Below are 16,585 nucleotides of genomic sequence, written 5' to 3' on the forward strand. Positions count from 1 at the left end.
GTGCGTCTGTGTGAATGTGAGAACGCAGGTGCTGGATCTGGCTAGCTTCTGTATGACAGATGGAGCTGCCACCTTGTTCTCCCCATGTACATGTTCTCCCTCTCTCTGACTCTCACACACGCACGCACGTATGCACGCACACACACACACACACACACACCCACACACACACACACACTTTCTCCTTCTTGCTCTCTGTAATTTATCTTAAGTGCACATTTGTGTTACTTCTCAATACATCATATAAATAATCCATGCCCATAAAACATCTTTTAATGTAACACGTATGTATTTACTGAAGACTTATTTTCCTCCTCTTCATCTTTTCTGCCCTAGTTCAAATCAGAAAGAGATTTTTTTTTTTTACATCAGTTTTACCATATGAAAAATATTATGCCGTAGAAATGTGTAATTTTTAGGGCTCTCAAAGTTAACGCAATAATAATGTGTTAACGCAAATTTCTTTAAATTACTAATTTCTTTAACGCATTAACGCAACTTGCAATTTTTAGGTTGTCTCGGGCTCAGTTTTAAAGCTAGAGTGAAGATACTTGCATCATATGATACTTAGAAACCTAAAGAATCCATTGGTACCAACCATGTCATACTAGCTTGTCACGAAGGAGGTTAAATAATGCTTCAAATTTGTGCTAAATTTTAGCGAGGAAAACTGGCATGGCCATTTTCAAAGGGGTCTCTTGACCTCTGACCTCAAGATATGTCAATGAAAATGGTTTCTATGGGTACCCACGAGTCTCCCCTTTACAGACATGCCCACTTTATGATAATTACATGCAGTTCGGGGCAAGTCATTGTCAAGTCAACACACTGAAACACTGACAGCTGTTGTTGCCTGTTGGACTTCAGTTTGCCATATTATGATTTGAGCATATTTTTATGCTGAATGTATTACCTGTGAGGGTTGCTGGACAATATTTGTCATTGTTTTGTGTTGTTAATTGATTCCCAATGATAAATATATACATACATTTGTATAAAGAAAGCATATTTGCCCACTCCCATGTTGATAAGAGTATTAAATACTTGACAAATCTCCCTTTGAGGAACATTTTGAACAGATAGAAAATGTGGGATAAATTTGCGATTAATCGTGATTAACTATGGGCAGTCATGCGATTATACACAATTAAATATTTTAATCGATTGACAGCCCTAATAATAAAAAAAAAAAATTAAACACAAAAAAAAGGAAGACAGAACGGACAGACAGCAGACCGTGAAGAGATAGTCACTGAATTTGACGAAAAGTGTATTATTGTATTAAAATCACAGGCACCACCTTTAAGGTTAGACTGAAATGCAGCTAACCGAAGCTAAAGCTAATTTATAGACTTTTTTTTCGATATATTTCCTGTGATTGAAAAAGCTATTTTGATGGTCCAACACCTCAGCAATTGTTTGTTACATTACATACAGTACATACTGTATATAAGGCGGTGGCTAAATTCAACTATTACAGATAAAGAAAAAGTAACACCAGATAAACTAGTCCTGATAAAAGCTGACTAGCCTGCCTTAGATGCCCTTTGGATTGTCCAAACAGACACTAAAGTATTTGATTTTACCTGAAAATTAGCCTACTTTTGTCTATAAAAGTGATAAACTTTCTGTAGTTCGTGCTGTCTGCCACTGTAAGGCAGTACTGGTCAATATATTATGATCTCAATATTTGAGTTAAATAAATGAATGGTCATTGGCTATCAATGACATCCTGCTCAAGCTTGATTGAAGGACCCGAAATATAGAGTTATTTGCACAGACGAGAGCTGTGGACAATTTTGTCTCATGCAGCTGAATTGTTTCCCTTCGCTTTGTAAAAAATTGATAGATAACTGTGTAACAGTCAGGCTGGTACCCACGTGCAATAATCAGACTGGAGTAGACTTTATTGGTGTGCCACAGTGTGTGTGTGTGTGTGTGTGTGTGTTGCACCATGCTGAGCTCTGTCTGTACATCGTAGGTAGAATCTCCTGAGGTTCCCTTTGATGACGAGGCGTGGCCTCACCAAGAGGGAGAGAGGCTGAACGAAGTCCCAGCTCCGCCTTTCTCTTCCCTCTATCCACAGAGCCACACCTACTACCAGGTAACCCCGCCTCTGAGCATGTCGCATGCATTCGTAGCTTTTGTTCGTTTGTGACATGATGCTCGTTTCTCGTCTCTGAAGTTCAGGTTATATGAGCATGCTGTTCTAGATTTTTTGTTCATTCGTTTCTTGTTTCGTGAGACAGCTGTGCAAATAATCTCAAGATTTGTGAATCTGTGGGGAATTGTTGTTGCATCGGTTGAAATTCACAGACACCGTGCCTCAACACCCTCACAGAAACATCTTAAAGTGTTCCATGTAGCATTTTAACATCAATAAATAGTTAATAAGACAGACACTCTTCCTCTATGCAAATGGAGCTAAAGCACCAGAGGTCTCAGTGGCAGATGGTGCAAAGGAGGAAAACTGAAGGAAAAATAACTTGTTTATATTCGTATAAAAAAAGAGACTGGAGGGAAGGCTGTCAGGAGGGAAGGGACACATTTCATATCCTCTTAAAGAAGCTTTATGGCTTAATTTAGAGAAACAACACAAATGTGAGACAAGGTATATCTTCAACACGTCCTTTGTTTATTGTATAATTAATTTTACAATCTGAGTATACTCATTATAACTTACATTTAAAAAAAATATAATGCTACATGTAGCATCTTTAAAAGGCCGATTCTGCAGCATGCTCACTCTTTGCTTTTATCTGATAACATAAATGTACTTCATCATAACTTCTTTACCACACTTATCTCCTGAAGACAGAACCAAAACGCAGCTGTAATGTTCTCGTATATTCTGGTTTTGTTTCTCTAAACCACGAGAACACAGAGCATGCTAATGCTGCGATTGTTATGTTTGTCTGACGTGACAGCTTATGTCTTTATGTGCTGTGCACATGGTCTGACATGGACTTAATTTATTACACAAGGAGTAGACCTGCATGTGATCTCATCTTCACTTGATACTCAGAACTTTTTTAAATCAAGAAGCATCAGAAAGAATATATTTTTGGCTCTAACTTATACTAATCGGTTGTTCCATAACGCATAATTGTGCTGCTGAGTCTTTTCTTTGAGTCTGTATGAAGGATTTTGAAATGAAAGTAAATAGAGAGTGGAAAGAGAACTGAGACGGTTTCCTCTTCCATCTCCTCTGGTTGTATTAGTTGAGATATGTAGTTGCAGTTTGTAAACTGCAGGAGGCAGTAGAGGCAGAAGTATAACCACCATACTGTGTGGTGCCTTCACAACTCAAGATCTGACTGAACTGAATTAAAAACGGTTTAATAGCAAGCATTATGACTGAATGATTGAATATTGCTGGTAAAGAGACTCAATAAATGAAATAGCAGGGCTTATTGTGAACAGTATTGGCATATGTGTTAGACAGTTTATGGTAGACTGAAGAGGAAATGCAGCCGACACTGCAGCAGTATAATTGACTTTGCTTAAATAACTCCACTGACTAAATTTATATCTACTGCAGAGACTGATTAAGGAGAAACAGTAAAATCAAAAGTCACTTGGTGCCTTTCTATAACACACACGAACAGTAAGACACACATAGGCCACTCAAAAACCTTATAGTGGCTCTTAGTCATTAAGCTAATGCAGATAATTAGGAAGGAAGGAAAGACAGAGAGGGTCAGGGAGCGGCAAGAGATGGGATAAAGAGAGAATTACAGGCAGACAGACACAGAGACAGAGGGCAGATTTGTTGCTAGATGTTAATCAACCTGTCAGTCAGCCAAATCACTCCACTCCTCCTCCTCTTTTCCCTCCTGCTGCTGATACAGTAATAGAAATTAGACATTTACTCTGCACTTACTGTAATGTCTGACAGGTGTACAGTGACTGCCTCAGTATGGGGGGCCACATGGATGAATAGACAAACAAACCAGCTACTGTATATTCAGCAAACTCCAAGTTTTTACTATTCTCCTTGATTGTGATTTGTCTTTAAATCAGTGTCAGGGTTATATTTGTCTACCTTTAAGGGGAGGTCTGGTTTGCATTGATGGACTTGAGCCCGTTGTGTAGATCGAGTTTTTTAAGGTTTAATAAAACAACAGCATGGCACTAGCTTGACCCTTGGGCAGCTATTATTAGATGTTATTTAGATGTTTAGAGCTTAAATATGGCCCGTTCCATATGTAATCACCCTTACAGTATAGCAAATATGGCGAGGAATAGTGTTGCTTTTATTTGTGCCATCTATTTACAGGAAAGTTAATTGCAGATGTTTAAACCTGCAATAACAGATACATTGGCCACTTAGGGGGCAGTGGAAACTGACATATTAAGACTTATTTATGCATTGAGCAGATACAGAGTAACATTAACTTCCTGGTGGAAGTCCAATATTCACTCTCCTTTTAGCTCTGTTTTGGTCTCCACCAACTCCAGAGGGAAAAAGCTGTCTCTTTAGCTGCTAAATGCTCCACTATGTTCACCAGCTAGTTGCTAACTTTGTTTCTCTGTAGTTTGGTGTTGAGCTGCATGCTGCAGCCAACAAAGAGGCTCTAAGAGAGGTGATAGTGAGCCAAAACAGTAAAGTTGCTGCTAAACAGCTAAACAATGAGCTGAAACTCGCTATAAAGCTCTGTGGAGTGACCCCTTTCACATTACACTAAGTAATTTGATCCGTTGCCACTATAAAAAATATTATGCAAAGAATAACCTGTGCTGTATAGCTAAGTAAAACCCCCACCCCACGCCCCCAAACACCATCTGAGACGCTAAATATTTGACCTGGCCTATTGGGATTGATCTGGTGCTTTGCTTACACTGCAGTGCTTTATATCTGTTCGTCTATACCCCCAGTATTTACCAAGGGAGCTCGACATATAGCTTTTCAAAATGGTGCTTACCAGAATCTGAAAGGGATCTAATGGAAGGGCTGGGGGGGAGCCAGAACGGTTAGGAACCACTGGAATAGACCGCAGTATAGATCTGCATGACGTCTGGTTTACAGTGCGTCTAGCTGCACCAGCGTCTCTTTATGGTTGTTGACAACACAGAGCTGATAATTATTATGATTTTATTGAGAGCCATGTTAAAGTTAAAGGCGAACTAACACAATGTTACAGGGCAACAAAAGTACAAATTATGTCTCAGCTTTGGTTGGCCACCGAAAAATGCTTGTTAACCAAATATACTTCAGATGTTACTACTTGTAAATTAATTATACAAAATCTTATATAAGCACAGTCGCTGATAAAATCAGTAGGGATGAAGCCTCAAGTCTGTATTTTGGCCAAACATACATAAGTGCATTGTTACTGGGTTACAGTGTCAGGATGTCTGCTGCCTGCTGAGCTAGTATCCAAAATAAATTGTGGGTCAATCTGTGTTGGAACCACGGCCAAATCATTTGTTAAAAAAGTGAACACAGCATTTGTATGCCAGGCTGTCTGTCTATCATAGCCCGGCCTACCTGTAGAGGATGGAAGGGCAAAGTTGGCCCTCCCAGCAGTCGGACATTAAACATGCATGATGTGTGCTTTTATTTAATTGGTCCTGAAATATTAATAGAGCCAGCATTCACTGGCTGACATTTGACTGGAGAGGGAGAGAAGGAAAAAGTGAAAGAGGCACATGAAGGCAGGGTTAGTTGTGATATAGCCAGTGTGTCACTGGATTGTTGCTGTGTCAGCTGGCATGTCAGTGTATTGTATTTTTTGTCATGGTGGCTAGCTGCAGACACACTGGCTGTAGAGAATGACTGGCAGATGCTAATGATATGGTTCCAGTTGTAATTTATGCTCTTACTGTGCGTTTACATAGCAGCCAACATGATTGATGTCTTGCTCAAGTATGTGTTGGTTTAGAGAGAGTTTTACCAGGAAGCATTTATCCAATATCTTACCATAAACAACTCAATGCTTTTCTTTTAGCCACGCCAGCAGCAAGACTCTAGAGAACGCACTGTTGGTCGTTCCATCACTTTGGTCCAGTTTTAGTGAAACAACTTGACAACTATGGGATTGATTGCCATAAAATTTGGTTCAGACATTTATGTCCCACCTTAGGATGAATTGTGATAACCTTTCTGAATTGCTTATCATATATATACATATCCATCAGGTCAATTTCAATGTTTCCAATACTTTGGTTTATGACCAAATATCTGCAAAACTAATGACATTCCCATCAGCTTCAGATGGACTTTGTGTGAAGTGCTAATTAGCAAATGTTAGCATACTAACACACTAAGCTAAGATGGTTCACATCACCATGTTAGCATTGGTATTGTGAGCATGTTAACATGCTGATGAGAATTCTTGGCGGTCCGTCACAATCCACATTTTACAGACAGCAGGTTTGCTGATTGCCCCCACACGAGCCAAGCTTTCCAGGTTGCTCAGTGGCTTTCTCGTGGTGTGGATATACAGAAAAAAATATTATTTAGTAGCCACTTAGGACTGTTAAAGGAACAATGTGTAGCATTTAGGGGGATCTATTGGCAGAAATGGAATATAATATGAATAAGTATGTTTTCGTTAGTGTATAATCACCTGAAAGAATCATTGTTTTGGTTACCGTAAAATTAGCCATTTACACAGTATCTACATACGGAGAGAGTCCTCTTCACGGAGTCCGCCATGTTTCTACAGTAGCCACGAAACGAACAAACCAAACTCTGGCTCTAGATAGGGCCATTTGCGTTCTCGCGTCGGCCACTGTAGTTCTCCTACACGTATTAGTTGGTTGGAATCTGCAACCTCACCGCTAGATACCATGAAATCCTACATACTGCACCTTTAATATCTGTAGCCTTTGTAGTCTTGTAGCAGCTTGGCTGGTCTGTAGCTATTTTATATTCAAACTCTTAAGTATTAGTCACAGAAGGCGATTCAAGCCAGATCAGGGGGACACTTCACGCTCACCCACTCTATTTCCCTGTCACATATGAGGCAGTTTTCTTCGTATTAGTTTAATAAAAAAAAAAAAAAAAAAGCATAAGAAAACTCAGTGGTATTCAGATCTTCAAACAACACATTAGTCAGCCAGTACCAGGTGTATTTCAGGACTCGGAACGCTGTTGCCATAGATACAGTTCCCAAGGAAACACAGGAAGAAGCTGTGACAGGGGTCCTGCTCCACCTGTGGCTAATTCCTCAGAGAGGCTAAGATAGCTGTGTAGGCTAGCTGTACAGCTCAGGCGCTAGGGGATACTGCTGCAAATAGCTCTGTTTAGTGTGTGGTAGTGAGCTCAGAGTGACCTGCCAGATGAAGCTAGATATACACCTGGCTGCTCTTTAACTTAGCTTGCCTTTGGCTCAGACATGCTAGCTAATTCACTGCATGCCAGGCCTTTATGCCATGCTTATGCTTGAGGGATGCTGTGAGGACACTTGCTCGCCCCGTTGTCCACTTTCTCCTCTCCTTTCCCCCGTCTTCTCTCTTCTTTCATCTCAGTCGGTACCCAGCAACAGCCTGTTGTTTTCCATTCTGGAGTCATGCTTTTTGCCTGCATGTCTGCGTGTGTGACTGCTTTATGTGCATGTGTATGTTTGTGTGTGTGTGTGTGTGCGTGTGTGTGTGTGTTCGTGTTGGTGTGGTGCATGAGTGAGAGTGTGTGGGAGAGCTGGGTGCTGCAGTGTCCGGAAACAGCCTCAGGAGAAGATCTCTCTACCGAACACACACACACACACATAAAACACACATGCATACACACATGTATAACAACAATCAACTGATGCATGCATGCACTTTGACACACACACACACACACACACACATTAAAAGCATACTTGTTGGTACAGTGCTTGATTGTGAATTGTTGTTACTGGGTGAACGTCCCTCTCTTATTTCACTCTTGCTTCTCTCTCTCTCTCTCCCACACACACACACGCACAAACACTCATGCGCACACCATCTACACACACAAACACCGTATCTATGCACAAGCACACTTATCTTGACGTTATCTGTCTAGGCACGGTTAGCTTTCATTTTCTACTTCTGTGGCATTCAGCTGTTTTCTACCTCATCTCCTCCTCAACCTGCAACAGGCATCATTGCATATGTTTGTGTGTGCATGCATGTGTGAAGGTGTGTGTGTGTGTGTATTTGGAGTAGGGGGGCTCTGTCATTGGCTGGCTGTTTTGTAGGGGCGTGGCTTGTACCAGTAATGATATCTGACAGTGAAAGAGAGAGAGAGAGGCGTCAGGTTGCAGCTCCAATAAAAGACTGGAAAAGACAATTTGCTGAAAGACAGGCAGAGAGAGAGAGAGAGAGAGAGAGTGGGTGTGGGGTAGGTAGAAAAGAGAGAGAGAGAGAGAGAGAGAAACAAACTGAATAATGTACTGTACTGAAGAGAGAGTGAGACTTGGAGCGATATCACAGATGTAGGAGGGAGGGGAGGAGAAACAGAAGAGTTGCAGAGTGATTTTCTTCCAACCATCCTCCTACTTCAGATGCTCTCCTCCTCGCCTGCATCTTTCCACCTCCCTCCTCTCATCCGTCCGTCCAGCCACCCGTCCCTCCCTCCCTTCTTCCTTCCATATTTAATGGGAGCACACGCAGTGACAGAGGGGAGATTGACTGGTCATCTCCTTGGACTAGAGAGAAGGAGGGAGGGAGGGAGGAAGAGGTGGGGTGGAGAAAGACCGAGAGAAAGAGTGAACCCCCTTAAATAATCAATCCTCATATCCTGTCGTTGCCTGGCCCACGCTCGCCCTCAGTCTCTCTGAAGAGAAGAAAGGAAGGAGTTGAAGAGAGGAGATTTTTTGGACGACCAGAGATGTGGATGTTGGACATTTCTCCTGGCTAGAGAGAGGATGGGATGATGGGATGATGGACAAATGGACGGACAACAATGACGGATGGGCAGATGGATTGACGAGTGGACGTACAAAGACCTCGACAGACCGACTGATGCTCCAACTCTAGGAGGACTCTGTCTACCTGCCCTGCACTTTCTACCTCCTCCTCCAACTCCTCCTCCAGCTCCTCCTCCTCCTCATCTCTCCATCTGCCAGCTGCTCTCTCACTCCTGAGGGAGCTGAAGAAGAGAAAAGGGAAAAAGAAAGAGAAAACAATGAGAGAAAATTGAGAGGTTGAAGATGAAAATAGCAACATAATCTTCAGCAGAAACTGGTGACAGCAAATAAGGAAGTGCTGGACTTGTTTATTTTGACAGCAACACCTTAAGAGCTTGAGAGAGAAAGAAAGCGAAGCGACAGAGGAGAGAAATTAGAGATGAAGCAGTGGCGAAGCGCTACAACATGAACTCTATCTGGTGTGTCTAAGGGGAAGAGCAGACAGCGGAGACGATGAACTATATTTTCGGCAACAACACCTTGTACCCCCGCAGTGCGAGGGTGGGCGGGGGATCTGGGGGTCAAGGGGTGGGGCTAGGAGTCAAACAGAAGCCGGGGCCCAAGCGGGGCTCCTCGGAGGAGCTGGCACCTCCCCACACCTCCTCTCCCTCCACCTCCTCTCCCGCCTCCTCGCACCCCTCCACCTCCTCCTCTCGCTGGCAGCAGCTCCTTACGTTCTTCTCCAGGAGGAGTGCCTTCACCGACTGTATCACTGCTAGCCAGGTAACACACACGTCACACCCTCTGTGTGTGTGTGTGTGTGTGTGTGTGTGTGTGTGCTTTATGCTTGAGGGATGGTAGGGGATCAGGGTGGGAAGCATGTAACTTAACCTGGGTTTTTGTTGTGTGTGTGTGTGTGTGTGTGTGTGTGTGTGTATGTCTGTGTGTGTGTGTGTGTGTGTTACGTTAGGGAAACATTCTCTAGTTTCAGTTTCTTCGCCAAAACAGGGAGTCAGTCTGGGGGGGCAGCAGGGGAGGTTTTAAATTAAAGTTGAAGTAGCTCTCTGTTGGCGGTTGAGATTTTTGATAATGTTGTCATGGAAATGAGCCCTGGCATAGTGTATGAGACCCAGAGAGCCGGTGTGTTGCCATGGCAAAGTAGTCCAGTGGCACTAGATGCTAAATACACACAGAAATCAAAATCATTACCGTGGAAAGGGAAGGTGTGTGGCCGACCTGATGAGAGAGGAGTCACCACATGTTTATACGGCATATTTTGGCACAATGAGCCAAATAGAATCCTGAGTGTTTATAGATAACGTGGCTTTGCATCTTATTTAAATTTATAATGTGAAGCAAATGTTTTACATACTTAAGCCTACGCACGTAGCAGACGTAACTACGCCACAGCTGATGTGCACCTCCTCGAGAATGTAACTACAGCCCCGGCATCTATAACGATATTATGTAGAGAGAGACTGTGAAACAAATGTGATTGGTCAGTTTGGGCTATTTCTACAAATTTTGTTGAGAACATTAATCAGTGAAGACAACGTGAAGAAAATGAATTATCTTAATTATAATTTATATATTTATTTAATAATCCTAATTGATTATCTTCTCCTTTTCAATAATACACACACCTAGCAAGAATATATTAATATTAAGAATAGTTACCTTAACCACAGTTCTATGAGTACACGAGTAGCACCGTCTCTCTATTTCACAAAATAAATGAGGGAATGTGCACATAACTACTGTGGGGATTATAATTAAAGCACAATATGGCCTTATTATAGACGATACATCCGTCTTAGTGCTGCAGTGCTGCTATCAGTGGGTTAAATATGATGCTGAACTATAACTCAAAACTAGGGCTGGGCGTTATGGAGAAAATCAAATATCACAATATTTTTTTCCAAATACCTCAATATCGATATTGTGATGATATTGTAATGATATTGTAGGGTTGACCGTAGATGCTTTTACAAAATATTTACATGAGATTTTTGATAAATAATCATCAGTAATGTGGATATAATATCTTGTAATAGAACAGCTAGAACAATCTGGTAAGTTCAGAAAATTACATCGCTTTTCTGTAATGCAGCCTTTAAAACCAGGAAGACAACACTAATGCCAAATTACGATATCCGAAATCTAAGATGATATCTAGTCTCATATCATGATATTGATATAATATTGATGTATTGCCCAGCCCTACTCAAATCCTACACTGTAGCTATCTATGGTGGGACTGCCATTAACGCCTTGCGTTAAGTATAAATCCAGCTAGCTGCTATGACATCGGCATTATAATGACCTTTCACATGCTGATGTACAATTATGGCTCAATTACAAATACGATGCTATAATAATGATACATCAAGCTTTATTTACATGAAAGTGTTTGTAGCCTACCTGGGTGGTTAAATAAAGGTAAATAAATATTTACACCAATTCATGTGGTGATGTTTAAGTCCCCCGGTATTTCTCTGTCAAACACACAGGACGCGTAGCGCTGACAGAACTCAGAAATAAATGTCATCATACCAACAACTTGCATAAAATCCAACAACCTATGAAGGACCCAGCAGGCCAGGAGTGTACTTACTGTACTCCATAAAGATCTTTGCATGAGGCCTCTCTGATGTTGACAGATGCTGCAGCCACTGTCTGCAGTAAACAGTTTCAAGTTGTCTCCTTATACCACTTCCATAATTACAATAATGCATCAAAGTACCCTCTATCTGTTCAGATTCTTTAATCCAAAGAACCTTTTCAGTAGACACCATCACAAAAATTGCTCAATTTTGTGCACAGTGACACATAAATCCCTTTCATGTAGGTTTGTTTCATGTCATCAAGTTCTGCCCTTTTCTACTTTTTCCTTTTTTTTGCTCTTAAAATGTGAACCACCTGCAGTTGAAAGAGTATTTAGGGTCTTGATATTAATATTAGATGCTTATATTTAGGATGCTGCTGTGTCTGGCCTGAAATCTCAGCCCATTAGGAAAGTGCTGCTGTGAGCTGATCGGACATTATTGAGTCCCGCACCGAAATAGAAACATTGACAAAAACTTGTCCGAATATTTTGTCATCCTACTTTTAAAAAGTAAGCGTTTCTTGATCATACATGACTCAACTTTCCATCCAAATGTAGCGCAAACTTTGACTCTGAATTTTCAGAGTCGTCAAATGAAACTGCAGATTATTATGAGGAGTTGGACGGCTTGAGAGGAAGTGTTGGTGGCACTGATTCGTCAGTCCGGTGCCAGTAAACCATTGCAGAAGAAGAGGGCACAAGGAGATGACGTAATTAAAAGAGCACCAGTCAAACCTCAAATGAACGAAAACAATGTGGGAATATTGCATTTATGTCTGCGTCATGCATTAATTCAAGCAACATTACAGTCTCCTTCTTGATCCACACATACTGTCACTGATGTCTTTGTCTGCCACAGTTTCTTATCTCTTCAGTGGAACGAAAGCTTCAGTGGGCGTTCATGTCACATGCTTTGTCATGATTTATTCGCTATGCCTGAATCCATCACACTTTGTTCAGTTTACTTTTATTGATTCATTTTTCAACCTCATCCAAGTATAGAGAAAAAGATTCAAATTGATCATAAAAACAGGTGGATGGAAAAGCACTCATTGTAATTGCTAGAATGATAGAAAGCATGATGATATATTTTCTACTGTGGCACAGAATGATTAAATACTTTCTGTACTGCAGATGACAAATGCAGTAATGTCTCTGGATGCAAACCTGCATTATTGATCTAAAGTTCCTGAGTGGACGGGGCGCCACACAACGTTCAACCCTACAGCACTTTTACTGCAGATTTACAGCGCAGCCCATGGAAAAAGTTACACCCCACCCCCGTTGCAGTAATCATATTGGCCAGTGTTTTCCCAAGGTGTTGCCATTTTCCTGTCTAAGGCACTTACTGCATGACTGATAGGCCATTATACCACACACACACACACAAACAGAGCTGTTGGCACTGATGCAGGAGAGGGAGAGACTGTTTTTTTAACTGTTTGATGGAAGTGGTTTGGATTTGCTGATTTGGCCTCACAAGATTAATCAGAAATATGCCATCACGCATTTCAAACTGTGTGTGCATTTAAGTGTTCAGGGTCATGGTCTGATTAGAATTTGATGGTTGAACTAAACACTGGGGAGGTGTGCATTTTTCACCTGTACACACCATAGACTGTGTATATAGATGGATGACGCGTCTCCACTTCCTCTAAAATATCCTGGATACAGGAGCTGCCATCTTTAGATTTTGACGTAATTTGGAGCCTGAGTCTGCGCAGTAGTGATCGGGGGGCTGGAGACGCGGTATTGAGGTCCCGCCCACACACCGGCCTGAGCCAATCACGAGCCGAGCACGGCTGCAGCTTGCAAGCGTGAGCCACCTAGCTGCTATGTTAGCAGCATGGGAGCTGTTTGGCTAGAAAGACAAACCAACTGACCCTAAAATCTCTTTAACTACATGTATGATCAAATTGACACGTTCTATTACACAGACTCGTAACGGTTATAGAAAGTTAAAGTTACATCTCCTCTCTGATATAATTCCTGAGCCTCTGGCTCTGCGACTATTTCACTCAGAGCAGCTGTCAATCACAGCTGTCAATCATGACGTCTCACCCCCTTTTTATAGCATCAAATAACTAATTAAAACCAAACTTATCAGAAAATTTAACACTTGAACACACATCAGCGTGATGAGAACTACCTAAAATGACAGAAACCATCTTTGGGAAAAATTGATTTGACGTGTTCTTTGACTTTTTAGTTTGGCCCATGTTCCATCCACTAACATGGAGGGGGTGGGAATTACGACCTATACTGCCGCCAGCCACCGGGGGGCGATCCAGATGTTTTGGCTTCACTTTAAGGGAGCTATCATGTCATTCATCTTTATATACAGTCAATGGTACATACACACACTAATACACCTCCATTACTCTTTAATCACATTATTCAGTCCCTCTGACAAAAGCCATAGAGGGTAAAACAATGTGACGTTAAGTGGTCTGGAACATGTTAGAGTCCGGAGATAGTACTTAATCTCACCGGAAAGCATTTTATTGCAAAATCTCCTCTTTGCTGACCATAATGCCTTGTGCTATTAGCCCACCAGTCAATCTATCTGTTTCGGTGGCTCCACTGTTGACTTTAGGTTGTCTTTTGATAGTGACATTGTTAAACTTGTTTAATTGTAGATATATATTACTATAATATATAGTGATTTTGTTCCATCTCTATGCTCAGCAAAATGTAGAATTCATGTTGCCTTAGAGCAGCTCAGCAAAGTGTCATATCTTATTTATGTGTTTTAGATCTTGTATTATATCTTCACCTGAGTTTATCACTCTCAGTCATCACAGAAAAAAGGGTTGACCCAACTCTTCTCCATTGTTTTTGTTGTGGACTCAAACAGTGGCCCTCGCTCCCTCTCCCCTCGCCCCCACCGTCCTGTCTCTGTATAATAGATGAGTTGTACAGCAGAGGTATGAAAGTCATCCCGGCTCTTCAGAAAGAGCTCTAAAAGCCTTAAAGATGTGTTTAGTGGTCACAGGAAATGAGGGGTAGAGAGGGATGAACAGAGATGGGATAGGGATAGATTTAGGTAGAGGAGAGAATTAGTGATTGATTAGGACTGTGAGAGAAATCTGATAGCTTATTAGCTCAAAGTGGGCAATGTGAATACAACATGCACATTACCTGCTTAGATAAAAATAGATCCATCAACATAAAGACCACACATCAAGTCAGCTGTCAGTTAATCGATTATTTTGATCAGGATTGGTTATGACGGGAATATTAATAGTGTTAACATCAGAGGCAGTAAGCAACAGAAAGGTTAGGAGAAGTGTTAAAAGATATTAAATGGAGAGGTTTGGATAAATATACCATACAGTTCACCCGTGTGTATCACAGCACATTTCAGTATTATTATCACATGTGAAAAGTGTAAAACAGTGAGTAACAACAACAATCTGTGCTAGAATGAATGAAGTATGGAAATCAGAGATGTTCCGATACCATTTTTTCCCTCCCGATACATGAACTTGCGGTATCGGACGATACCGAGTACCGATCCGATACCAGCAAAATAAAAAAAAGTTATTAGTATTATTATTTATTTACTACTGATCATGTATGGATGTGATATGATTATTATCTTTGTTGTATGGCCTGGTTCAGGTTAAACTCTTTATAAAGCATGAACAAATACATACAGAGAATGAATGCAATAACTTTCTTTTATTATTCAGTTTGTCAGTTACAAACTGAATAATAAAAGAAAGTTATTACAAAGAACATAAATAAATTAAGCTAGGAATAAATAACAATACTGTATTCTCTTAGCTGTCTTCTCAGTGGACAGCCTGTGTGCTCATTTGTCCTGCACGGTGCAATATTCACACACCCTACTAGGGTACTTCCGCACTGTTGTTGTTTGCTATCGTCACATGACAAACTACCTTCTTCGCTACTCTAAAATAGTAGTTGCCAGTGACAGCCGTGATACATCCAGGGCGTCAGAACAGTAAAGGCTACTGTTTTGGAGTGTCTAAGAAGCGTTGTTTTCCAGTTAAACAAGTTGAGTTTTCTTCTGGTTTAATGAATTATGGTATTGGATCGTTGCATAGACTGGCGTACTCGCCGATACCCGATACAGAATTTTGGGCAGTATCGGACGCCTTTCCGATACTGGTATCGGTATCGGAACAACTGAAATGGAAATATCATTTATCTTTTGTATATTGGGTCATTTAAAACTGGAAAATGTGTCAGGAGCCACGTCATTAACACATCAACCTATACTGCGAAGTTTGTGTGTGTGTTCAGTAGACTTCAACCCACTCTCCCCAACATACACCCCGCTCCTCTAGAGAGTGGCTCATTACCCTTCTGCTGCCCAGGGAAACTTTCCACTCTCCCTTTGCCTCGTGGGATAGACTTCTCCAGTTTTCTCAGTCTTCTTTCTGTAGATCTGTTGCTCCAGCGGTGCAGTAAAGGTCGTATTTAGGTGCATTTTTTCCCGAGTCGGATTGTGCAACCAAGTATGCCTGAACACTATGAAACTTAATCACAGCTTCTGCCACGTATTTTTTTTAATAGATCATCTGTTACTGAGGGGGCAGTATGTAAGAGACCAAACTATTTTTGTGTATCTTCACACCATAACTGCGAATTTTCACCTCCCGCAGTCTTCTTTGCGCACTCAGAAACTATACATCATCGGCGCATAGAAATTGAGCAGTGCTTCAGTGCAGGAGTGAGGGGAAGGGAAGGCCATACATTTAGTTTACAAAAAGAACCAAATATGGGACAAAGAATAAAACAAAGATGTGGGATTCATTCGTCACAGAACTGGATAGAATCTGTGCTTATTCCTCTTCCTGTGCTGCTCTCACATCATGTTGGAATACATATTGGAGCAGCTTGAAGGTTAAAACCAATGACTTGGAAACATTAAGGCGTTCAGTTCACCTTTTTGAAACCTTCAAGGCACCATGACTGACGTATACTGCCCACTCTAGTTGATCCCGATCAGCTGCTACATGTGAACTTACATGTTGTGGGCTGCAGTTTAGAAACTGTTTCAAACTAAAATGTTGTTTATTTTCTTTTAAACCAATCATTTCCCAAATTGGAGTTAGAGAACAAGAGGTCGTTAGACGTTTCATCTTTTCAATAAATCCTAAAAACAGTATGGCGGTGATGTCATCAT

At 41.2% G+C, this 16,585-nt stretch overlaps 1 protein-coding gene across 6 annotated transcripts in view; it reads left to right on the forward strand.

The window, feature by feature from the left end:
* Positions 1 to 16,585, forward strand: part of LOC119488121 (discs large homolog 1-like protein) — a 117,995-nt gene that overhangs the window by 33,715 nt on the left and 67,695 nt on the right. For 3 of the 6 annotated variants that reach the window (XM_037769430.1, XM_037769431.1, XM_037769433.1), the window contains one exon: positions 1,982 to 2,104. The exons of 2 other annotated variants lie outside the window; for them this stretch is intronic. In XM_037769430.1, coding sequence (XP_037625358.1) covers positions 1,982 to 2,104 — 123 coding nt within the window. Of the gene's footprint in view, positions 1 to 1,981; positions 2,105 to 8,398; positions 9,606 to 16,585 lie in introns of those variants that run through there. One more of the 6 variants, XM_037769434.1, reaches the window with a different exon arrangement.

This window comes from Sebastes umbrosus, chromosome 5 (genome assembly GCF_015220745.1).
Source record: "Sebastes umbrosus isolate fSebUmb1 chromosome 5, fSebUmb1.pri, whole genome shotgun sequence".
Lineage (NCBI taxonomy): Eukaryota > Metazoa > Chordata > Actinopteri > Perciformes > Sebastidae > Sebastes > Sebastes umbrosus.